General features: G+C 38.4%; 1 protein-coding gene across 1 annotated transcript; it reads left to right on the top strand.

The window, feature by feature from the left end:
- The first annotated feature begins 491 nt into the window (after positions 1-491).
- On the top strand, positions 492-26,497 carry cpb (F-actin-capping protein subunit beta). Its single transcript, XM_083132555.1, has 5 exons — positions 492-621; positions 6,002-6,213; positions 18,168-18,340; positions 21,990-22,189; positions 25,596-26,497. Exons 1-5 carry the CDS (start codon positions 619-621, stop codon positions 25,836-25,838), a joined length of 831 nt encoding a protein of 276 aa, XP_082988681.1. The 5' UTR covers positions 492-618; the 3' UTR covers positions 25,839-26,497.
- Positions 26,498-26,747: the final 250 nt, after the last annotated feature.

Here is a 26,747-nt window from a genome sequence, read left to right as displayed (position 1 = left end):
TGCAAAATAAGAGGGTGAGTCATCGCAACCGACAATGCACAATTGCTCATTATTTTTCACAAGATTTTCCGTTTCGAATACTTAAAGAACGAAATATATATATTCCTGATATTACTACGACCCTAAAAGTTAACTATGTTTCCTAACCTAGCCTAACCTAACCACGCGCCAATGGTTCGTGGGGCTAGTCATAATTCAGGAATTTCTATACGTGAGCGCCAAATTTTAAGTGCAGATTCGTGATTAGGAGGCCCAAATTAGTAAGTATCCGAAATTTCAAACAAATTGGAGAAATTCCCTGTATTGTTAAATTATACCAGAAAATTTCCTACTTAGACGGGAAATTACGAATTTTTTCCGTCCCTAACATCGGGATTATAAAAATATCTCGTCACGACCGCGTCCCGGCCAAAAGATTTCTGTTCTCATCTCAGTGTCCTGCACGCCCCTAGAATTTACACCAACATGCAGTGATAGCAGATGCGTTATATTTTCTGTCTCTTCGTGCGTTTGAATTTTGTTGATGTATTGGCTACAGTGAGTTGGTGGTCGCCCATCTTCAGCATAGAGGGCTTATGTCACTAAATCTGGAGGTGCAGAATATACGATTTTCCAAAAATGGTATGTTGCAATTGCTATTCAGAGGGGTTATTTTCAATTTTACGAGTTTATGTGCATGAACCAGTACATCTTTTATGTCATATTAATTTGATATTATTAGATCACACCCTACATCATGAAACGTTTCGTCGTGGCTCTGTCCGGATATCTTTCATAGGTTCTAATCTTGTAAATGCCACATACACCGATTTTGTTTACATAGTATCAGTGTAGTACAAGTTCACAAGTACTTACAAATATTTGGTTCTACCCTTCCTAAGTAATAATATTGAGTAGCAAGTGCCTCAAATTAAGAATATAGTAACACGATGTAGATATTGCCAGTAGTTGTCGTAATCAGTAATAAATTATTCTGATATTAAAAAAGGAGCAATGTATTTTTTACAGTTGTAATGATTGGCCGTAATTTGCGCTAAAATCATGCGTTAGATATTTTAGATGATGTATTTGCTGTTGTGTCGAAGGAATATGTCAGTCAGTACATGTTGATTACAAATACAAGTGACTTACAAGTTTATCTTTTGGAGGAGGTTTATGGTTTGTTCCGCGTTGAGCATTTTATTGGATATCATTATTGTTATATAAAAATGTAAATGGTAAAGTATAAAAGTACAATGTTGCTTAGAATCAGAGATTTAATGTTGACATAAAAAGAGCTCTATTTGGCAAATATTATTCTATTCTTCTGGCTTATAGTCAGAATAGGAAAATTGCTTCATTTATTGGTAATAAAGGATAACGACAGGTTGACTTTGATATTTATTTTCTCAACATTAAATACAGAAACTGAAACCCAGATTCTTCCTCGACATGAGAGCTCATAGCTCACCCATGTATCTAACTTTTTTGGGTAACAGTTGCATACATCGGAGACACATTTCTTCATTTTTACAGAAGAAATTACTTACGGAAATGAGTTTCTCTAAAGTTTCCAACGTTAGTCGAGGTATTTTCTTTCATCGTGGCATCTGTTTGACTGGTAAATCATGTCAGTGTTTCCAACCCCCTTTTTTTAAACTAATTTGCCTAACCAAACCTAAACTAACCTTATCCGAATGGTTCGTGGGGTTATCCGTCAGCTACCCGTACATAATGTACAATTTGCACACGTGACGAACACGATAGTAGGTATTTTTCGGTGAAGAAGGTTGGAAAACACTGATATTCGGAAACAAAAAAGCGATATCATTCGCAAAGTAAGCGATATCGCACCGTTACGTGCGTTCGGTAGCACTTAGAAAACTGCATTATTTTAGTAGAAAAAGTGTTTGTTTTCGTGTAAAAAGTGTAATGGCACCTTGAACTATGTTCCGCAATACACAATTGGTAATTACAAACCATGCGAAACACAAAATATCCGATTTTAATGTGTCTCCCATCTATGAAACTGGTACCCTTTTTTGAACTTGTCTTGTTGTTTTCGGCTGCCAAACCCGTGGAGTGTTAAATGCAGCCTGTCTGTTATTTCACAGGCACTTTGCTTGGAATTTCTGTGATGTGTTTGTGAAGCTCATCTGAAAATGCTTCTGGTGTGTGTTCACATGGCAGATATTCCGATAGGTTGCTTATGCACAGTTTTTCAAACCAGTAACAAATGGTGTCATGAGCTGTATGCTAATATTTTCCATCGCAATGAAGAGTGCATCTCACACTGAAAGAACCAACACACTGTAATATGTGGATGATATCACACATTTCATTAAAAGACGAGACTGATTCTCCCAAGCTCTTAGTTATCCCGCCCAGTGTGTCAAAAAATGGATGTTTAAATACTGTTGTTGTTTACTTGCTGTTTAGTTATGAAACATTGTGTCGTGTGCGTTGGTGAGTTGTATGGTGGAGGTGATGATGACAGTATGTAAGGCTAAAATGATTCCCACAATTGATAAATGTGCCATCTTACTCCACACATGTAAATGTAGACTTCAGAAGGAATGAAACACACACATGCAATGTACATGTGGGCACATAATGGTTTCTTTTTGTTTGAACAAAAATAAACTGTTATGTAGATATGTTCATTTTGTGTGTATGTTAACACATTACCCTGTCATGTAACATGAAACATATATAGATGGAGAATCAAATTTACTGCACCCACATTTGGTTCGGACTGTGGTAATTTAAGTTTGATTCTCAGATGTTCCTTGTGTTTTTAAATTTCAAAGTCATAGCTACTTTTAGTAAATATATTATTTGCCATTATGACTGGGTGTACTGATAGCTTTTTGGGTACTACTTTACTATACCGGAGACACCTATCAATGATTTATTTTGCAATTTTTTTACATTGCTAACGTACTATTCTGCATTGCGGAACATTTCTTTAGGTGAAATAATGAATTTCTAACGAAAATAATGTCTATTTCTTGTTCCTTATTTCCAACAAACCATCCACGGGTAGCCCCAAAAACCACTGATGTTAGCCCAAAAATTCACGATAGCCCCACGAATCATCACGGGGATGAGGTATGCCTACTAGGTTAGGTTAGGTTCCATTAGCACTCCTTTTGTGTAATTTAGCATATACGGACAATACGAGAGCGTATTGTGCTCTCGTGCAGAAAGCAAATGGCCGCAGCAGCAATAGCGCGTCGGAAATAGATTTTCGTAGAAAACCACATGCATTCGCATTAAATGGATCAAAACTATATTCCCGAACATCAACAACGCTACAGAAAATGATTTGCGTAAGTACTTTCTCCTGTAAATTTGAAGAAATCTGTCTCCGGTATAGTAAAGTGTTACCAGCTTTTTGATTGATATTGTTAAAATCTTACATTTTAGATGCATAATTTATATCAGGGTGGCCAGTACACTAGGTGCCACTTTTTTATGTGCCGAGTCTTGAATGTACCACTCCACTTTGATCTAACTCACCCGCCAAAGGTTGTCAGAAATTATTAAATAGTTTGGAATAAGAAAATAATAATTTTGTATTGGAAAGCTGTGTTTCAAGGGCAATCGGAAATAGTAACAGCAGTGACAGCATTGTTCCTCCAAAAACGATCAACATAGGCAGTCATGGACGTTTTGAAGGAACCGGGGAGGGCTGGAAAATTAATGTTGTTTGAAAATTCTATATTTCACACATTTCGTTCACAGTAATTTATGTTAATTATTAGAAGGGCATTGTAGGAACTTTGAAGACGTAGCACTGTTAGCGGGTAAATATGCCTTGTTTGCCCCTCTTTGGAAAAAGTTTTGCAGACGTCCATGTAGGCAGGTGATATGGTTTGTGTAGCAGCCATGGTTGTCTGTAAGGTGAGGGCTACATCACCTGCTGTGGGTTGGCGAACCCTGCTATACATCACCGATAAGCACTGCAAGAGTCGTGTGGATATTTCAATTGACTATAAAGGACAAACCATATGAATTTAATTTGATTCAAAATATGATTTGCAGCAATTTACTATGTATGCTGTGTGATCCCAACAGTTTTTAAACCAGTTAGAAAGTTCACAAATATAATTGTTATTAATAGGGTGACCATAATATTTTGACACAAAAACTGGACATCCTAAGTAGGTCAGTCCCCCCCCCCCCTTCTTTGCTCCTCAAATATCTGTTCAGCTTATTTACAACATAATGTCATAATTATTATTATTATACTCATCTAAGTGTGAATCACATGAATGATACATCATAAACATAAATGAAATAAAAAGGTAATAATTATTATAATGTCGGTATGGCTTACGTAATATGTTCTCTTTCAATTAACCTTTGATGTTAGTCCTATGCTGAATTATTTACCAGAACAACCATTCATCTTGAGAACAGCATTTTTCATCAATCATTCAAAAAAAATCCCGAGAAACATGAAGATGAAGCTTGAGCCTTCTAGCTTAAAAGTTCAAGGTGGAAGAATATTCGAGACGAATGCGAGAGGACGTGGAGGTCTAGTCGCCGTCTGGCTGTTATGTGGAGAGCCGGGTTCAATTCCTGGGATGGATGATCTAAGGTCGGAATTTATTCGGCCTTTTCCGGGGCCCACCCAGCCTCAAATGAATGGGTACCTGGGAGCAACCTTGGGGGGTAAAGGCAGCTGGAGCATGGTGCTTATCAAATCACCTCCAAAATGTCCCGAGATCTAGAGTGTGTGGTCCTTACCCCCACATTTCATAAATCTGGCTTCATGGAACGGTGCTATATACACGTAAAAAAACTCGCAAATGAACATAAGAATAAATGGTGTTACCTCTCTCTGAGGTCCCTGAACATAATGTTTAAAACAAACAGTAAAATTTTATTAAATGAGGACTAAAAGTGGTAAACGTTGTAAGTGACAAAAGCGAAAGTGTTGGGAAATCGTTTCGCACATCAGCCCGTAAGAACGTGCACACTAGCCCTTTGAACTACTTACAGGGCTACCAGCCACATTTCACATTTAGCACATTATGAAGCATGGCACATTTCACAGTTTAACGTGGAAAACTGTGTTTGAATTATTGTGGCACTTACAGCGTTTACTTTATCAATTTTAGTCTTCAAATCTAAATGGCCAAGAAACATAAGTTCTTTCCTTAGTTGTTCCACCTCTACCCACAAACGTTTTCGTTATTGCCTGATATGAAGAGACCACAGAAAAGTGGCAAGATTGTATTTTTGTTCCCTTTCCCACCACACTCCTCACCACCAGTCACTCCATAAAAAAGAGACTACATCTATTTAAACTTATCTTGGTTTTCAAGAATATTTGGAAACATATTTTTCCACTAGATTTGTGAACGTGCACTCAAGTTTGCGTTAACAGTAAGAAGCACATGACATCGCAGCCAGATCTCTGCAAATCAAGTATCCCCATAGGAATTCGATGCTTCTGTTTCCAGTTTTGCTTTGAAGCTCGTAGATAACAATGCATCGCATCGGAGTGGAGGGACAGAGGACAGCTAACCTTAAATCTTCCGGTGCACTTTCCGAACACGAGCTTGCTGTCAAAAAAGGTCATCGACCATAGAACCTTGCAAGTTCTTAGAAATTCAAGTCTATGCTAATTTCCACTTCCCTTTCCAAATTTAGACTTGGTCAGATGACAGTTATTGTTCAGGGTAGAACAACTTCAGAAGGCGTGTTTAGGCATAAATCTTTCTGACCAACAAAAAAAATGTTTTTGATGTTTCAGGGCTTTGCATCCACATACATATGCAGATGTATGATAAGGATGACATATTCCTGAAATAGTTACATACACAAATGCATGTTATAGAGAACTAATTATAGTGCTTTGTTAGGCTATATGTATGCATTTTTACCCATTTCCTAACCAAGTTTTGCAGCTTTTCATATTTCTATTAGAAATGTATATTGCGAGGTCATATTTATGGAAATTTTAGGTAATGAAACTCCTAGCCTTAATTATGGACTTATTTTCTTCCAGACGGAACAGCAGCTGGACTGTGCACTAGACTTGATGAGGCGGTTGCCTCCTCAACAGATCGAGAAGAACTTAAGTGATTTAATTGATCTTGTTCCAAGCCTTTGTGAGGATTTGTTGTCTTCTGTTGATCAGCCTCTCAAAATAGCAAGGGACAAAGAAATGGGAAAAGATTATTTACTTTGTGATTATAATCGTGATGGAGATTCCTACAGGTATGATTTTTCTGTTTGGTTTTTTGAGTTAAGCTGCCTTAGTCATCCCAGTGTGGATTTTTTTATGCTAAAAATGTGGGTAAAAGTACATAATGTATTTATGCATGTATGTGGGCGTTCCCATAAGAAACCAAACTAATTTTGTGGTGGTCAGAGCTTATGTAGTACCGCATTTTGCTGCTAGGAGCGCATAGAGCGAACCTACCTGAGTCCGTAAGTCAAGTGCCGTCGCTGAAGCAGGTCAGGACACGTTTCGGCGGAGTTTAGAGTGACAGCTGTTTTGTGTGATCGTCTTTTGCAATGGCTGATTTTCGGGAACAGTGTGCGGCGGTGAAATTCTGCATTTTGCTCGGAAAGAGTGGAACAGAAACTCCCGAATCGAAGCAACAAACAAGCCAGTGGAAGACTTCAAGTTCGCCGTGCCCCAAGAAAGCTCATCAGGTGAAATCAAACATTAAAACAATGCTGCTTTATTTTTTCGATGTGAGAGGAGTCGTCCATTCAGAGTTTGTTCCGCAGGGTCAGACAGTTAACCAGGCTTTCTACTTGGAAGTTTTGACACGATTGCACAACAGTGTGCGGTGGACGCAGCCTGATTTGTGGCAGTTGGGTGACTGGTTTTTCCATCATGACAATGCCCCGGCTCACACAGCCCTGTCTGTATGACAATTCTTGACCAAAGATGGTATGACCCCTGTTCCTCACCCCCATACTCACCGGACCTTGCCTCGTGCGACTTTTTTTTGTTTCCTAGAATGAAAGGAGACATGAAAGGAAAGCATTTTGCTGATGTTGCTGAGGTGAAGAAAAAAGACGGAGGCGCTGTCACACATCACAAAAGATGACTTTGAAAAATGAATCAAAGATTGGACGAGTGTCTTAATGCAAGTTGAGGGTACTTTGAAGTGGATTGAAGGTTTGTACTTAAATTGTGAATAAATAAGTTCACAAAAAAAATAGTTTGGTTTCTTTTGGGTACACCCACGTATAATGTATACCCTAGTTTTTGATAGAGAAGAGCAACAAACAATTATGTCTAGTATATAATGCGCAGTACAATTCAGGTTCAAGAAATAGCTGGGGTGTTAGGGGTGATCTTTCCACGTAGTACAGCCAATTGTCAAGCTTACTTCCACATAGTGCACTCACTTGTCAACCTCACTTCCACATTGTGCACTCAATTGTTACTCACTTCCATGTAGTGAAACTCAATTCTCAACCTCAGTACCACGTAGTGCACTCAATTGACAACTTCACTTCCACGTAGTCAAACTCAATTGTCAACCTCACTTACACGTAGTGCACTCAATTGTCCTTTTCCACGTAGTACACCCAATTGCCAACCTCGCTTCCATGTAGCGCACCCTGGACTGCATTTTGCAGGCTCTGGCATCTGGCCCTATGGCCAGTATAATCTTGATAGGACTGTGTATGTTTTGTCCTTATATGTGGTGCACAGCCTCAGCTTTTAGCACAAGTCAGAATATTTTAATATTTTAGTATCGCGACATTACAGTTATGTTATTTTAGGAATGGTAAGGGGCTAGACCCCATATAAAGTGTGTATTTTAAAGTGTAAAATAGCCTAAGTGCTCATGCACCGAAAATTTTAACTTCAAATTCAAAGGCTCTCTTAGTTATCGGTCGTAAAGCTGTTGCTATGCCAATCAAGAGCGAATGACATCATACCTTTTCAAAGTCACCTGTTCTGTTGCTATATGGACCAAGATGAGAATATCATACACTCTTGTGTATACAATGAGTCGCCAACCCACACCACCTCCCCCCTTCTCCCTCCACTGTGTTTAGCATCCCAATGCTTTCACTTCTGTAACCATCTTGTTTATCCTGTACTACATTTTCAACACTCTGTAAGTTATTTTCTATTCTATCTCGCCCAATAGCGCTGATTCACATCCTGTGTGATGGGAGGTGTATGCTCGAATTCTGCCAGAAGGGTGCCTGTTTCCTTGGTGTCCCAAAACTACCATTACAAAGTGAAAAATCATGGAAAGTGGCCATTTCACTTTTTTAATTTTATTTTCCCCCTAAGGAAATCCAACGTGATAAATTGTATTTGTTCCTCTTGATATATACTTCTTCTTCTTTTCTGGCACTACAGCCCATCACAGGCCTTGGCCTCCTTCAGAATCTTCCGCCATCCATCTCTATCCAGCGCCTTCCTTCTCCAACTCCTAACTCCCAGCATACTTAGGTCCTCTTCTACCGAATCAACCCACCTTAAAGGTGGTCTTCCTACTTTTCTCCTGCCCTCCATATGCATAAACGTTATCTTTTTGCACATCGAGTTATCTGGCATTCGGTATATATGTCCTAGCCACCTTAACCGTATTAGTTTAATTTCCTTCACAATATCTATATCTTGGTAGAGTTGATATAGTTCATTATTGTATCTTCTTCTCCAAAATCCGTTTTCACATATAGGACCATAAATCCTGCGCAGGATCTTCCTTTCACAACTTCCGATCATTGTCTCAGCATTCTTAGTTATAATCCATGATTCACATCCATACATTAAAATAGGTCTTATTAACGTTTTATATAGCTTAACTTTTGTTTTCCTTCTGATATACCGGGACTTCATATGTTTTCCAAGTCCAAAGTAACTTCTATTTGCCATACTTATTCTGTGTTGAATCTCTGTCAGGGAATCTCCTTTTTCTGTTATATACACTCCAAGATATTTAAATTCCTGTACTCTCTCAAAGGAGAGCCCGTTAACTTCAAAATGTGTAGTACTAGTATGCACCTTGGTTATTTCCATATATTTTGTTTTAGCAGCATTTACTGCAAGCCCCATTTTTTGTGCTGCTATAAGGAGATTAGCTACCGCTTCACGCAATGCTCTTGTTGTTCTAGCTATTATAACCACATCATCTGCATATGCCATCATTTGCACTGACTTGTTTATTATAGTTCCTCTAGTATCTATGCCTGATTCTCTGACAGCCTTTTCTAGTGCAATATTGAATAGCATACATGACAGGGCATCTCCTTGACGCAATCCTTGTTTTGTTTCGAATTCTTGAGATAGCTGATTTCTTATTTGTACTCTACATCACACTTTTTTTAGAGTCTCTTCTACTAGATTTACTAATTTCTGTGGGATGTTAAATTCCCTCATGGCTTCAATCAGCTCGTTCCTTCGTATGGTATCATACGCAGATTTAAAATCTATATAAAGGTGATATGTATTTATTCCAAATTCTTTTGTCTTTGCGCATATCTGTCTAATTGTATGTATGTGGTCTGAGGTCGATTTTCCCTCTCTAAAGCCACATTGGTAGTCACCTATTATTTTATTTACATACGGGGAGAGCCTTCGGAAAAGTATATTAGAGAGAATTTTGTATCCGGTGTTAAGTTTGCTGATGCCTCTATAGTTTTCTGTTTGTAGGCGATCACCCTTCTTATATATGGGGTATATTATACCTTCTTCCCATTGTAATGGGATTTCTTCATCCTTCCATATTTTATCTAGTACATTTTGAATGCTTCTCAAGAAGTCCCTTCCGTGAAGTTTCATCATCTCTGCTGTTATTTTGTCAGATCCTGGCGCTCTATTGTTTTTCAGCTTCTCAATGGCACTCTTAACTTCTTCAAGGCTAGGTCCCTGCTTTTCCTGTTCATTAAGCTGGGGATTTGTTACATTCTGATCTTCTTCCGTATACTGATTCTGTTCTTGCTCCATTCCACTTCCATTGTGGTTTTGTTCATTCAAAAGTTCATTAAAATGTTCCTGCCATCTAATACATATACAGTGCGTCCATTTCGATCTGCAGCCGAGAGATCGGGAGAAACGTGGCGGGCGGCGCTGACGGAGATGCCGACATTTGAGGCCTGTAATGCCCGCTTATTTTTGTGGACATCTTGCAAAACGAGCACTAACCTGTGTTATAACACGCAAAAGTTCTTCTGTAATTCTTCCAAGTTCCACCCTTATATACACAAATAAATACGCTTTAGAAATGATGTTAAGAACCACAGATAATACTCTGTAAAACATTTTAATCATAGTTTTGACCAGTAACGTCCTGCTTAAGTTTATATCCTTGAAAGAGTTTTGTGTCGATGGGGATCGTTTGGAGGTTTTGAATGTGCAACACTGTATCAAGATTACGCTGCAGACGAACCGTTAAAAGCTAATGGTGTTCGTGAGCTTCCTTGCAATCGGAAATCTCCTAGCTCAAGTTTTTTGTTCCTTCGCGACTACAGAGCTGTGAATATAGTGGCAGGCAGATGTAAACCAAGAGCGTGTTAATTTCGTACTGTGCGTAAGAGTGTTATTCTTGGTTACTTGCCGTTACTTGTTCGTGTTATTGCAGTGTGTATGTGTGTTGTGTCAGTCAGACGATTGGAATGCCAGCCGCAAGGTTCACGTTAGAACTAAGAATTTTTATGTATGACACTTACGTGAAAACAGACTCGTGTCGAGACGTGTGTAGGCAATTTGTACAGAAATTCCCAGGCGTTTCACCTCCACATAGAGATACGGTTAGACGTCTTGTCCTTAAATTACGAGAAACTGGATCGTTAAATTTTAAAACACCTAAGCAAAAACGACGGATTCTAACCGAAGCAAAACTCGATGAAATTGGTGCAGCGTTAGAACGTTCTCCAAACAAACCTCTACGCCCGTGTTTCACAGGAGATGGGCGTGTCAAAATCATCAGCACATACAGCCACTAAGCTACTAAAATTAAAACCGTACAGAGTTTCTATAGTGCAAGAATTACGGCCCCCTGACAACGTAAGTAGAGTAAATTTCTGTAATTGGGTTTTGCAGAATATTGTAGATGGTATTGTTGATCCACAGTTAAAATTTTTTTCGGATGAGGCATGGTTTCACTTGCGTGGTCATGTTTGTTCACAGAACAATAGATACTGGAGCACTGAAAATCCCCGAATAATACACGAAGTTCCGTTACACGATGCAAAAATTGGTGTGTGGTGTGCTGTAAGTGCCAAAAGAATAATAGGGCCTATATTTTTTGAAGACACAATAAATTCAGAGAGGTACCGCACACAAATACTCGCGCCGTTTTTTCAGTTGTTATCAGATAATGAGAGACAATATGGGTATTTTCAACAAGATTCGGCCACAGCCCATACCGCCGCTGATTCTTTGGACGCTATAAGGGAGGTGTTTGATGACAGAATAATTTCTAGAGGTTTATGGCCTTCACGTTCGCCAGATCTTACCGTATGCGACTATTATTTGTGGGGAACCTTGAAAAATAGAGTCTACCGAAATAACCATCATAGCATCGACGAACTAAAAGACAATATAAGGGCAGAACTAGGAAGAATTACGGAAGAAGAACTTTTGCGTGTGAATCAGAATTTCATCAAACGATGCCAGGAATGTGTGAATGTAGGTGGACATCACTTTGAACAACTCTTATAACACAGGTTAGTGCTAGTTTTGCAATATTTATATAAATGTCTCCATATGTCCATAAAAATATGCGGGCATTACAGGCCGCAATGTCGGCACCTCCGTCAGCGCCGCCCGCCACGTTTCTCCCGATCTCTCGGCTGCAGATCGAAATGGACGCACGGTACATGTTATACGCAGTGACATCATGAAAACATGAATGGTATCATGTTGGATGTCCGAATTATTCCGTGCATAATACGCAGCACAGTTTTTGCATGCTCAGATTTTGGTAAGAAGTCGCACTATAAGTAAGTAAGATCGCATTATAAGGTAGTAAGATCACATCTGCCGGCAAACTGGATGCAACATCCACGTAACTGGAAGTGCCAGCTATGTATTGAAATAATCTCATACAATAACCTTGACGGTTAACAATTAAAATGAGCACACAGCTTGTTACAAGAAAGGTTGGAAATGATGTCCTCCTGCATCCACATGTTTACAGGTATCAGTATCTCTTCTGAAATTGCTTCAATTTCTCTCCTGATATTTTCTTTGAATTCTTCGAATGTATGGCTTCAGGTTCAAGACCTTGGAGGCTTGCCATGCAGACGACTTGAAAATGTCTGTTTGTTGTGCAAGGCGCCGGAGGTTTTTTTGATCGTATTTTAACATTGTCTAGTTTCTCCTCATTAAGAACATGCCATTTTACCACATTTTACCATTTGCTTTGTTTACAAGTCTTCGAACACTCTCTGTGTGGAACAGAAACATCTGGAAATTCTGCTGCAAAATGTCTTCTAACTTCCCTCGAAGAATTCGGAATGACATAAGAGTCGTAGTCGTACATAACAATTTGTTGTTTTAAATTGTACGTATAGCGTGACATTATTAGACTGCGGAAAAGCTCCAGTAATACATAACCTAAAATAAAACAATTTAAAACAAAAACGTGCAATCTGGACACCAGCTATCTGGATAACGAAGCACTGACAAGTCAGTGGCAAGTCATCATACAGCTTGACATGGACTTGATGAAAGATGATAAAGTCGTGACGATGATGATGAAAAAGGGGGAGAGAAAAAGGGGCGTACGATGAATAACAGGAAAAAGGAGATACGATGCACACGAAGACTCTTTAATGTTTCATAAACACAATCACAAAGCACCTAGCCAGAAATTTGCAAGATCTCCTTATTTAATCCTTTTCATCCATGGCGACTTAGGCGTGGAAATTTCATCACATGGCACAGACAATTTTGTGATTAACAAGAAAAAAAACAAAGGTGAATATATGAGGGAAGTGCTTTGACGTCCGATGCGTCATTCTTTCAGAAACTGGAGGAAGAACTTTCTTTCGCATCTCTCCTTCGTCTTGGTGCATATGAGAATTGTGTTGATTCTCCGCCATCACTCTCTCCACTTGATTTGCCTTCCTTATTCTCGAATATGATTTCTCTTCGGCTCCGAAGCTAGCTTGTGATAGAGCAGTTAGAGATATGCTTTTTAATGGAATATTCCGTGCGGCTATCTCAGGAACGGGTGATTGAATGTAAAGAATTTTGGCTGAGAAACAAGAAAATGAAAGTGGCAACGTCATGTTGTTACCCTGCCCCCGTGTCAGGGCAACAGTGTTTTTTTTTCTCTTATTTAAATATTTTATTAATATGTTAATTAATTAGGTAATTACGTGTATAAACATATATATATATATGTGTTATTAGTGTAAATCAATTTATTATGCATTTTTAGGTTCATATTATTCCATGTATAAATACCATGTAGCTCTCTGTTCTTGCTTCGTGTTTCGAACGTTCGAGGAAAAGGCGGACAGTTTAGCTGTTATAGATTAAAAATTTTGAAAGAAGGCCGGTTGGCAACAGACGCCAACCAAACGTATATAAACTCCCAGTTGAGAGTAGGGGAGGTCGGCTGTTGGAACTGAGACTTGGAAGGGAGAGGCTGTTTTTGCTTCGGTTAGCTAGGACCGGAGGACAGGTCTCCCGAAACGGATGCTGTAAGAGATTGGATTGCCGGGCAAGCTAGTGCCTTGGTGTCCGATTTACAGGTAAAAAGGTAGTTTGTACTGGATGTTATTTTGAAGTAATTACGGTGCGCCGGGCAGCCTAGTGCCTTGTCACTGTGGAGGTTGAGAAATGTACACGTCGGGCGGCCTAGCGCCTGTTAAGACGTTTCTTGGAGTAACGCGAGTCTACCTTGTGACAAGCGTACTTCAGATGTAATTCGTGAAATGTAAAGCATCCAGGTACAAACAATAGAGATTCCAACATCAAAATTAGAGTTTTGGCCCGATAAATAATTAGAAAAATGAACGTTCGGATACGACTTGTATATACTTCAAATTTTACTTTAATTAAACTATAGAAAATATCCAAAATTTCCGTTTTTAATTTCACACATGCTGGACAAGGTAATTTATCCCCCTGATAATAAAGGTTTCGCAAAGGTTATCCGTTCTATCTTGTAGTTAATTATATAATTATGTTGACTTGTAGCTACCCACGTGCATTGTCGTACAAAGAATGATACCCCTAGACAAATCTGAGCCGAGTACGAAGTGCACCGAACCTCGAGTACGGAGGTAAAGTGTGGGGGGGACCAGACTAGTAACAATGTTGAGTATTTACCAGAAAGAGAACACACAAATTTGGCAACACTGGGCATGCTAGGAAATAACACATTTTTACTAACAATCCAAATTGCTTTTATTTAGGTATCTCCTTTTTTTTTTCTTCCTAAGGAAAAGTACAAGTTTAACAACAATGGGATTTTAAACTGATAAAGACACAATCTCAATAATCACTTTCTGTCTTGAAACGAAATAAACCAAGCTTTATCAAGGTTTTTACAAATATGACATTAGACAAGATTTAGCATGTGCGTGACTGGTAATCCAGTGGTCATCGCTTCGATGCTTGATCGACGAAAGTTATGCGTAAAGCCGAGAAAGGAATGGGTAAAACGAGCCCTGTGATGGACGTACCCATCGTAGGTGAACGACGACACCCCTAATTGAAATTTAGAAAAATGTGAGGGAGAACTATCTGAGAAACAATTCCTGATATTTAAAAAACTTGACAGAAATCTATTCGTGAAATAACTAGGCTACCCACACCCATGACAACTACTTACATAATAAAAACTCTGGTCCAACAAGGACAATAACTCCACCACTGCAACATTAATGGTTATGTTTGGGTATCCTCGGTACACAGTTCTGCAAAACAAGCATCGTTGTGCAGAAAGTTACAAAGACAAAAGAGACAGAATAGTCAGTCATACATTAGAAAATAAACAGAACGACAAACTTCCACTACTGCAACATCGATGGCTAAACAATGTTCGGACTCAATCCTATAATATGAGATTTTCAAAGTCCACGAAGCACAGCCAAGTTGCGCTGAGAGAAACAAACACCTTAAACAAATTCTAAATTAAAAAAAAAAAACAATAGTTTTAAAGACAATAATTTTCTTAATTACTGCTAATACAACATAACACGGTTCTCCGATGACCAACGGCTCAGGTCCAATCTCATCTCGAGGCTAATCCAGACCGTACAGAGTAGCCACATTGCGGAGAATGATGTGAACCCTACTAAATCGAACGAACACTGCTGCACCGTTTATATAGGAGTGCTCGAGCCAGGTTCGTAACTTTATCAACGTCACTGAAGAATTCCCAAGCACTCGTGAAGCTAACCAACTCTAATTATCACAAATGAAAACTCAACATATTACAAAAGAGAACATTAAATATTCAATACGGTCCATAATATTAATTACAAAAGTCGTGGACCAGCCAAAAGGGACTCGTCAATCTGTGAGTGTAAATGCCGGCAGATGTAAGCTTACTTTCCCGCAGCTTTGCAAGCACCTCAGCAGAAAAAGGCACTGCATAATTATCATTCAAATCGCAGCAGTAACTGATGTTTGAACAGTATTACACTCATTGTTATTCTCTAGAGTGACTTGAGCTCAGATTAATTGCAGAAGGAGTTTGTCAGCTTTTCGTGTGAATTTCTTGGGTGTCCATGCATCTAAAATTCAAGATCATCATAAAACATATTGTTCAGAATCTGTTGACAATTACAGTTAGAAACATAATTGTGAAAAATTACTTTTTGTTTGTTTTTTGGTGTCACTTTTCTACCACATCTGACTAATTGTAATTTGTGTGAAATGTACAAAAAAAAATGTAAATAAGAAAGGAAATTGCATATAAAATGAGATCTTGCAGGGGTAGATTTACAAGGTTAAAAAAAAGCCACAAAGGAGTTGTCTTTCGTGGTACATCAATTCAAGTCTTTCGTGGTACATCAATTCAAGTAACTAGATTACATAGCCGGTACTTTAGTATTATACAGACTACCTCATTTGTCTACATTAAATTATATTCTCCTCGCAAGCAGGAGTCATTTACCAATTTACTGTACTGGGCAAACCTCCCGTGTTGGTTCAAGGTCAGGCGTTCAATTCAATGCCTTTTTTTGTTTGTTTGTATTGCTCCAGCGTTTAAAGTTGTTGTTCTGTCACGGATTACATTGGTTGCATTGTTCAAGTGATTTATTGCTTTCTCTAAATGTGCACGACATTCATTATGATAAGTGACAGAATGTTGATATGGAACCTAACGTAACCATAAGACAGACTGTTTGAAATCAGGTAGTCCGTATCATACTAAAAGTACCACATAGTTAGAGGCACATATTTTTGGTAAATAAAAAAGCAAAATTTCGGTACAAAAACAGAGTCAATTTCGGGTTCAAAAGTGGTAAATAAAATGAAATTTCGCTGTTATAGCGGTGAAAAAGCGACATAAAATGACATTTTGGTTTTAAAAATGTGAATATAATGCAAAATTTGATTTTAAAACTGCACTATTACACAAAATAAACATATCCCTTGTAATAGCACATTAAATCATTACCAGAATATTACGTTTATTCCTGTATAAAGGGGTCCAATTTTGCTTCTCAAATGTTTGCAGCAGAATTAATCAATTTTCCGTAAATTGCATAACTCACAGGATTATTCTGACTTCAGAATGTGTCGCGTTGATATATAAATGGTAAATTTCGTGTTTAAGAGTCTATTTCGTATTTTGCAGTACATTTCACATCATTTTGTGACAAAACAGGATAGGAAAATGCACCACACACCTTTCAGAAACATGAAAAATTAGCATTACAATGTGTTATTTCACATTTCGTGTTATCGTCAAAAACGAAATATGCATGCCTCTACACATAGCCTATTGGTAGATCATTATCGTGCTTAGAACTATTTGTCAACATAATTTTTTTGTTTATATTTCATAATACATTATTTTTCTAATGAAACTGTGGAACATGGTCTACTCGGTATGGTGTCTGACTGCAGACCCGTACCCAGGATTGTTTTGAGGGAGGACCACATCCGTTTTTACACACACACACACACAAAATAGGTGGTTATTTGGGGGGGGGGGGTTTGCTGCAGTTGTTCCCGAATTTTTTTGCCACTTTGCCCTGGTACTATTACTCTTCGTGCTTGTCTGCCAAGAGCAAATAACTGTCCTTGCCTGCTCCCTTCTCCTTCCCCAGTTTTGGCACCCAATCGCTGATACTAGTTTGTATACGGATAGTTCTGAGTTTTGCAAATTAAATATGTTTTCAAATTTTCTTTATTTTCTTATATCAGAACCATTGAACAGCCACGGTAATTCCATGTTTAGAAAATAATATATTTATGAATTAAATGTATATGTATTAGTTATTATTATTACAATAAAGAATTCTAAATGTGAGTTAACGATCCTTTGTAGCGGGCTATGGTTAACCAAGAAAGAGAGTGAGACATTTTCACCTAGTAGCCAAAACTGGGGGTCAAGGACAATTTACTTTCTCTTAGTAGATAAGTTTTTATTTTATATCCACTTTTATGCACAGATAGACTAATTGGGACTGGACCTACAGTTTAAAGTGGGATCTGAACCACTATGTGTCTCCACTGGGTCTCTGTAGACAAGGCTTAGCATTTAGAGTCCATAGTGCAGGAGTAAAAGAGGCTATAAGACTAAAAGTACCAAATATTGCAGACTGCAGGCTTCTGGAGACTGCCTGTCCACACAACAAACACATTCATTTATGCAAGTACAAAATTGAAATTTTTACAAGTTTGAAAAATCGTCGATGTTATTTTCGTAGCTGTTATAGGTTCACATTAAAAAAAAAATCATGGCTCGAGGGGGTGGGGGCATGGCACCTCCCCTGGGAGACCTGGGTCAGAATTTTTCCGAACTTGTCCCGTATAAATTGGCTCCGGGGATCACCCAGCCTCAAATCAATGGGTACCAGAGCATGGTGCTGATCACATCACCTCCAAAATGACTGAGATCGAGAATGTTTTGGGCCCTACCCCCACATCCCCTAAATGTGTCTTCATGGTACGGTTCTATGCACAGTGAACCTTACATTTACCTTTTAAACACCCAAACACACACACGCAACCTGACAACATCCTCATCTATAATTTGTGTGTTATTTTTCAGATCTCCATGGAGTAACTCGTACGACCCTCGCTTGGAAGATGGGTCAATGCCATCAGAGAGATTAAGGAAGCTGGAAATAGATGCCAATCATGCCTTCGATCAATATAGAGAGATGTATTTTGAGGGTGGAGTGTCCTCGGTGTATCTGTGGGACTTGGACCATGGATTTGCAGGTTTACCTTTCTTGTCATTGCCTTAGACATTAAAAGTAGAACACATTTGCATATTTTATTAAGGAGGAAGTAACCGACAGAATTTAGATCCTAGTAATGGTCTTTTATAAACTGAAATAGTGCATTCTGGTGCAGATAATTTTAACATTAGACTGGTATTCAGTGCCAGGGATCAAAGAGGCAGTTCCAAACTGGCATGTGTCTTTACCACATCCTACAGCTAATAGATATTTGGTTGATTGATTTATTGAGTTGGTGTTTTAAGTCCACTTTATGCACAGTAAGGCTAATCGGGACTGGACCTACAGTTTAAAGTGGGATCCGAACCACTATGTGCCTCTACCGGGTATCGGACTCCTTGATTACAAGGCGACGACGCTACCAGTGTGCCATCGGGGAGCCCTAATAGATATTTGGGTGAAAGATATTAGTTATTAATACTAATACAGGGTGGCTACTCACCAGGAATTACTTGAATTCTGGGAATTATGCATGAATTATTGGCTCCAGGAATTCTGCGTGAATTTTTCTCCGTAGACGTGAAAAGTTGCAACTTTTATTAATCCAAATTCCATTGAATTTACACGTACTTACTATAAATGCCCTGAGGCAATTTTATCACAGTTTAGCTTTTATTTTTATCGAAGAAGGAAAAGAAAGCTGCGTTGAAAATAAAACAGAATTCTCTCAATCTTTGCGCACATTATTATTCAAATTGACAATTTTTTTTTAATGTTCTTCCTTTCCTTTTTACTTATCTTCAACGAAATATAAAGGTTCTTTTCCGAAAGTGATGTCAGCAGATGTGTTAATTTGAATTAATTTTCCCTAGACAGGAGTGCATGGGAAGTGTAATCAAGTGTTATGTGTATATACCTTATAATATATAGTTATAGTTATCTGTGTGTGTGCCTGTGTTTTCTTTACAAGTCCCAAGAGGATCGCGGTGAACTTTCACTTACATTTAGATCCTGCCGGTTCGGATCATCATTCATTTCTGGTCCTTCACAGCCGAACAGGTTCTACATTCAGTTTTTGTCCTTAAGGTCCGGAACGCATTCAATTACTTTTGTTTACGTGGATATGAAATAAATAGATAATTTAGCAATTTTGAAATTAGTAGTACCTTCTGATTCATCTGAAGCTTCTGATTCTGGAAGCCAAATTTCATCATCATCTGAATCTAAAACTGCTTCATCATCATCATCACTCTCTGCAAGATTTTCATCCTCACTCTCATCCGGTGGGAGATAGGGCTGCTTGCGCTGTTTCTCGGTAAATATAGTTTTACTCATCTGTATATCTGTATAGTGGAACCACGAGCAAAACAACCTGCACAGACCCGCGACTCCTCTGCACCGTACTCCCACGAGTAGGAGAGGGGGAGAGTGGACTATGCTTCCTTATGGCCCGAGGTAGAGGGAAGACGGGAAAGCTGCGTGGGGACTTTTCGTCCCAAGGTTTTTTTGCCTTGTGGTCGATCTATAGCGCACACATTCAAATAAAAGAAATGGAATTTAGAAAGTCACAAAATAAAATAAAACAACTTCACAATAATTATGAGTGGCATGTTTCTGATATTTGTTAGTTATTTTTACTTCGTTAGGTTGGCAACACTGAAAAATATAAGTCTTGAATGTACTGGCTGCAATTCATTTTAACAGATCCATAACAATTCTTTTTTTTTTGCATAAAATGTAACAAAGAGAGCAACTTTATTACAGTAATTTGCATTATTGACTGTTTTTCTTTTGTTTACACAATAGGTTCATAGTTCCGTAATGTTAATCAGAATATACGATCACATTTTCAGTGATAAACAAAGAAATAATGAATGTGATATTATATAATCAACATATAAACATTTAAGCCAAATATTTTTCCGATAAAATATTCTTCCGTGGAACGGCCTTTTGCAGGAGCCAAAAACAAACAACACAGAACAGTACTGTCTTTGTACTGATAACCACAGGCGTAAAAACTGCATTTCTGTCCACTGATATAAGTACAACTATCAAATCCAGATGGCAGGATCTACAGACAAGCATTTTGGATGCACGTAGCACCATCTGTTGTAAGGAGTCTAAACTACGTCGTGAAAAGATTATTGTTAATTTAAATTAACACGGCGCAATAGAGGGTTAACTTAGCTATTTAGTTACTTTTCAGAACAATCTCCCTGACAGACAGAAGATTATTGAAAGATATCTTGAATTTGATTAGGTACATTTGAGTTTTAAATTCTTGTGCAATAGCCATTTTTTGTAGATTAGTACACCCCGTAACATTTGTGACTTGTATTTTTAGATGTATTTCATGTCTGACTATGTGAAATGAAATATCTTCTTATGTCACGTTCCAGCAACATTCTAATTAAAAACCACACAAAACAAATAAACAGGATGATACGAAACACAGTTTGTCTGAGCTTTTGACTCTATCTCCAATTCATCATCGTGCCTCCTCGATGGCACAGTGGTAGCATCATCGCCTTGTAATCAAGGGGTCCCAGGTTCAATACCCGGTGGAGCCACATAGTGGTTCGGATCCCACTTTAAACTGTAGGTCCAGCCCCCAAATAGCCTTGCTGTGCATAAAGTGAACTTAAATTACCAATTAAGTTGGAGTCATCATCAAGGCTGGTCGAGAGACTGCGAAGAAGACATGGTCAAGGTTCCAATGACGGAACAAAAAGTTGGACAAATAAAGTGTTTTGTGTCATGCTCTTTACAAGAATCTTAGTTGTCTTAAAGATTCTTTTAAAAAGATATGCACATTTGATTATTAAGCAAGATTATGATCACGACCTATTCACGTTTTCCTACTAGCAGCGCAAGAGATGTTAGAATCAATGAGAAAATCATACAAATGGGGAGTTTGCCCCTCTTTCCCCGCTATTTTGGGAAGGACAGGTAAACTTTAGCCTTATTTTCAAAGAATGGTCCTTTCTGAACCGAATGAAAGTAATTTCATGTTCCTGGGTGCATTACATTATCGAATATGTGAAAAAAACTCCCCATTTTTATGATTTTTTCATTGAAAGTTGGGAGCCGCGGCCCACTTAACCCCTCTTATTGGCTTTGGCATTTTGATTCCTGCATGGTTGCATGACCTGATGTTCTAGCTGCAAAACAAAAGTTACCTGAAGTAGATTGCTCAAATAGTCTCTGAGATATAACATTTTTCTGAAATAAGTGTAAAATTTCAAAATGGCGTGCAAAGGCGGTGGTCAGAGAGAGGTTACTTTCGAAAACCCGCTCGGCGGTCTAAAGGTTAAAATATTACGTGAATTAATTAAAGTTTCAAGAAAATTCTAAAGTTAGTAATTTTCATGCTCCATTAGCTCAACATGCTAAACATCCTATTATTTCTTGAAAAAAAAAAAAAGTGGCATTCATCAAACAACTTAACAAAATACACAACCGAAGTACACAAAATGCTCCTTCTTCACATTTCTCTCATTTATACAATGTAATTGTCAATTTAGCTTTTCTACCTAGTGCATATGGCCAAAAAGTTGTAATTTATACATCGTGATTGATTTCGTGCAAAATTAATTTTTATACAACATTTTACTAACAACTTATGATGATCTGTCCTAAGGTATACGAGATAACTTGCACTGAGCAATTTTCATTGTTCCTTTCAGGTGTTATACTAATCAAAAAAGCAGGTGATGGTTCCAAGAAGATCAAGGGTTGTTGGGATTCCATTCACGTGGTGGAGGTTCAGGAGAAGTCCAGTGGTCGCAGTGCACATTATAAGCTTACTTCCACAGCAATGTTGTGGTTGCAAACGAACAAGGCTGGTTCTGGCACAATGAATCTTGGTGGTAGTCTTACAAGACAGGTAATTAAATATTGTATGCATTGACTATATAATTTTGATGGTGTCATGCATGTTTTTGTGGGTGTGTTGAGAACAACTGTCGGCAATTGTACTTAACCATCATGTACACATGCACACAAATAAATATATAGTGGATAAAAGGAAGTCGGGGCCACAAGGGTTAAATAATAAGTAAAAGAGGGAACATTCCACCCACACCACCACTCTTGAGTTTTGACGCTTAGCTAAAGAACCAGGTGTTTTTTTGTACTGCCTTTACCTTCTTTTCTGGACCTGCTGACAACCCTGCAGGTCATACTATTGCTTCCGTCATGTCTCTTACTTCACTTCTGCACCTGAATATTCCCCCGGAGAGAATTATGAATCACCCTGTATACTATGAAAGGGGTGATTTATTGCCATGTGGAAATCATAGGACAATACAAAGTTGCACTTGATTTAAGTCACATGCTTAAGTCCAGCACGTACAAGCACCTATGTCACCGGCTCTCCCAACATTGTATCGGTAAGACTGTAGTTCTGACTGTCTACCTGAACACACCCTTCTCTGAAAGATAATAAAGAGCATTATGTGCTTGAAAACAGGTGTTGGAACTCATTTATGGCAATGCCTCTTATAGGAAGAAGTTCCTAGTTACACCTCATGACAGGGGGACCAATGGAAAATGTTAAGGGTACTTTCTGAAATGTCTTCACTTACTTTGAATTTCCAGAGATCCTTAATTATAAGAATTATTAATAGATAACACTCATTCTTATAGAACTTGTAGAAAATATTACAGTTGATCAATTTAGTTACTATCTGGGATATGTAATAGGAATTGTCTGGCCTGAGAGGATACATACAGGTAGTGGTAAGAGGCGAATTGAAATACAGGTGAATGTAACAGTTGGGCTGAAAAGTTCGTAGGCTAACATAGTAAAAAATATTTTTTTGACAAAATTCGATTTTATTATTCAATATAGTTGCCTTCGAGGGCGATACAATGATTATAGCGGTCATACAATTTTTCGATGCCATTTTTATAGTACGATTTCTCTTTAGCCTCAAAATAGGCCTCAGTTTCGGCGATTACCTCTTCATCAGTGTTAAATTTCTTTCCAGCGAGCATTCTTTTAAGGTCTGCAAACAGGAAAAAGTCACTGGGGGCCAGATCTGGAGAATATGGTGGATGGGGAAGCAATTCGTAGTCTAATTCATATAATTTTGCCATCGTTTTCATTGATTTGTGACACGGTGCATTGTCGATTGTGAGCACATTTTGCACACAGCTTTCGCATGTTCAAATATTCATGCACAATATGTCCAACACGTTCCTATGATATTTTTAAAGTCTCAGCTATCTCGATCAACTTCACTTTACGATCATTTAAATTATTTTGTGGACTTTTTTGATGTTTTCGTCGGTAACAGCCTCTTTGGGGCGTCCACTGCGTGCATCGTCTTCGATGCTCATTTCGCCTCATTTAAATTTAGCAAACCACTTCTCAACGGTTGATTTTCCTGGTGCAGAGTCCGAATAATGTTTATCAAGCCAAGCCTTGGCTTCAACAGTATTTTTTTTCGCAAAAAAGCAATGCTTTATTAACACACGAAATTCTTTTTTATCCATTTTTTCACAATGACAAAAGCTGCTTCACTCACAATGCTATATCTCACGAACTAATTATCCGGCAGCTGTGAAATTTATACACGTATCTTTTGAAGGTTAGTACTAAGTAAAAATCACATGGATTTAATTCTAGTAACGCCATCTATGAGTCAGCCTACGAACTTTTCAGCCCAACTGTTAAGTGTAATGTGAGAAAAAGTTTCACAACAGACGATTTTAGAAGAGAAGTATGTAAGATTCTTTTGAATATAATTCTTTATTATAAGATGATCTGCTTCATAAAAAAATGCATCCAAAATAAGAAGTAAATACAGTAGAGCGTCGATTATCCGAACGTCGGTCAACCGAACGACCGCTTAACGGAACTGTGTACTCACTCGCACCTGTTACTCTCCCACCCTACCGTCCATCATCCCCCTCACTCCCAAACCAAGTTTCCCACGGTAGTCGCCGCACTGAGCCACCGCTGGCGGAACATTGCTTCTAATGGGGCCTTCATAAGGCGCTGCTGACCGGCCAAGCCACCAGTCGCTGTGTTTCAACAATCAGCACACTTCTGTCGGTTTGGCACTGGCTGTAGAAGTAGCGGCAGTATCAAACCTGTTCACAGCTACAGCTGCGCCAGCTTAGAGTTGAGGCGTGCCGCTCCGTGCAGTTTGAAGGATTGCGCGCCCCCAAGAAGAGCTTCTCACGGTGCAAACAGTAACCTTCTGTTCTCTGTTACGACCACTTGTGTGCTGCTGCGTGAAGAAGTGAACTGTACCACATACTATATATTCCTACTAAAGTTGCCTTTGTACGTTACTTTGTAATACTTAAAGAGATGCCTGTTTTTATGAATAAATTTACTGTACAGTACTTCTTTTTGGCAAATAAACATGTACAGTTTGATTATCCGAACAAACCAGTTTTCCGAACACCCATGACCCCCAATTACTTCGGATAATCGACGCTCTACTGTAAATACATTAATTTTTGGGAAATGAGAGATGCGGTTGTAAGTATACATAGAGAACTGATGTACTCACTCGTTAACAAAACTTGCTGCAGCAAGTTCCAATGAGGATGCCACTGAAATTAATAGAACGATAACAAAAATCAGTTTTGCAGAGAAGTGAATACATCAGCGCTCTATATCTACGAGGGTTACTTTTTAAGTAAGGTCCGTTTTGCAATAAAAACGAAGTAAGTAAATGTTTTTCATAAAACATACACTTTTCTACATAATTTATTGTAACGAGCTACAAGTTTTTGGATACCCTCCTCATAGAACCAATAGAGTACCGATTAATCTGTCCCATCCCTACAAAATATTCACATGTGAACTGTATAAACTAACTAACTCTCTAGCCTTGTTAAACCAGAAGGTGTATGGCTTCAGCAACACAAGCTGTCCCTATCCTGGGCAAGATCTTTTCCATCCTTACCAATTTCATTTTTAGGTCCATCTCAACTTTATCGCTTCATCTTCGTCTTGGTCTTCCTACATGTCTCTTACCATCAGGTTTCCCAACAAGAATCCTGTAAACTCTTCTTTCCTCCCATTCGTGCCACTGGCCTGGCCACCTAAGTCTTCTTGATATAATTATTGTTCTAATATCTACCCTTTTTGACATCCCTAGCAATGTCCGTTTCTAGGGGCAAAGAAATCCTACATTGTTTCTCACAGAAAATGTGCTTGAAACAAAAGTGACATCTACACAAGAAGATTCAGTCTAGATACGAAAATATCTAATATCCACATACGAACTGTTACCATATGTAAATTGCTTAGATAAATATTTTATTTACAGGTGGAGCAAGATTCTACAGTCAGCGATGCGTCTCCCCACATAGCGAACATAGGCCGGATGGTTGAAGACATGGAGAATAAAATTAGGAACACTCTGAACGAAATATATTTTGGTAAAACCAAAGATATTGTGAACGGCCTGAGATCAGTGCAGCCCCTCACTGATCAGCAACAGAAGGCCGCTCTGCAGCAAGACTTAGTGAAAGCTTTGCAGCGGAGACAGGTCAAAGGGGAGAACAATTGATTTTCTCCAGTGGGGGTGAAACAGTTGGCCTATTTGTTCAAGCGATCGGGAAGTTATGGCAATAAGGGTGTGTTACCCTTCTGTTGGCTCATGTTTGCGGAGTCCTAACGGTTGGTATTAACTAATGGCAGAGTATGCTTTTCCTACCAGGTCAGTTTGCGAATTGCGTTGATTGGAAGTGTCTGACAGTGCATTTTTCTTCTTTTTTTTCCTCAAAAAGTCCGTAGGCCAACATTTCCTGCTTGTTGAACTGTGGCAGTGGTGGGAATCGTACCCTAAGAAACTGAAGGTCCCTGTTAGATGAACAGCTGTCCTGTGTATCACGGTTACAATGTACATTTTCTAATTATGCAAATTTTATACTTACCATATAACTGCAGGTAAAAACAAAAGAAAAGATGATTTAACACTGTAGCAAGAGCATTTGTTTTATTACTATAAAATATACATATGTAAAGTTCTATAAGAGCTTGCTACAAGCATAATAGCATATGTGATGAACAACAGTATTTTGTTAAATGAAATGAAAGCATTTTTCCTGTTACTTAAGTTTTTATGTATAGCAAGCATCATATGTACCTATGTTGTGCAGTGCACTTTCAGAGATTTTTGTAACTAAATGCTAAACGAATCATATCTGTTATAAGCATCCTTCTATATGAATTCATGGTTGAAAGGTTGATCCCCTAAATAGAAATGGGTTGACAAATAAAATTATTTTGAACAAATTTTTTCGTGTTTGTATGATTGTTATATGGTTGATTTGTGAATATGATTTGTTGGCTTGGTCTAAATGTGTATTTTCCAAAGTCGTTTTTTTTATTTTCATGCTTTTTTTATTATTTGTGGAATTATTAAAACTTTCTCTAAACAAATTTTACTGATTTGGGTTCTCGTGTGCAGTTTCGT

Source organism: Lepisma saccharinum, chromosome 12, assembly GCF_977018435.1.
Source record: "Lepisma saccharinum chromosome 12, izLepSacc3.1, whole genome shotgun sequence".
NCBI lineage: Eukaryota > Metazoa > Arthropoda > Insecta > Zygentoma > Lepismatidae > Lepisma > Lepisma saccharinum.
This window is presented reverse-complemented; position numbering and strand designations above follow the sequence as displayed.

Excerpts from the sequence above, each read along its gene's own strand:
- cpb (XM_083132555.1), top strand. Across the intron at positions 6,214-18,167 it reads CGTGATGGAGATTCCTACAG|ATCTCCATGGAGTAACTCGT; the intron begins GTATGATTTTTC and ends GTTATTTTTCAG. Across the intron at positions 18,341-21,989 it reads CTTGGACCATGGATTTGCAG|GTGTTATACTAATCAAAAAA; the intron begins GTTTACCTTTCT and ends TGTTCCTTTCAG.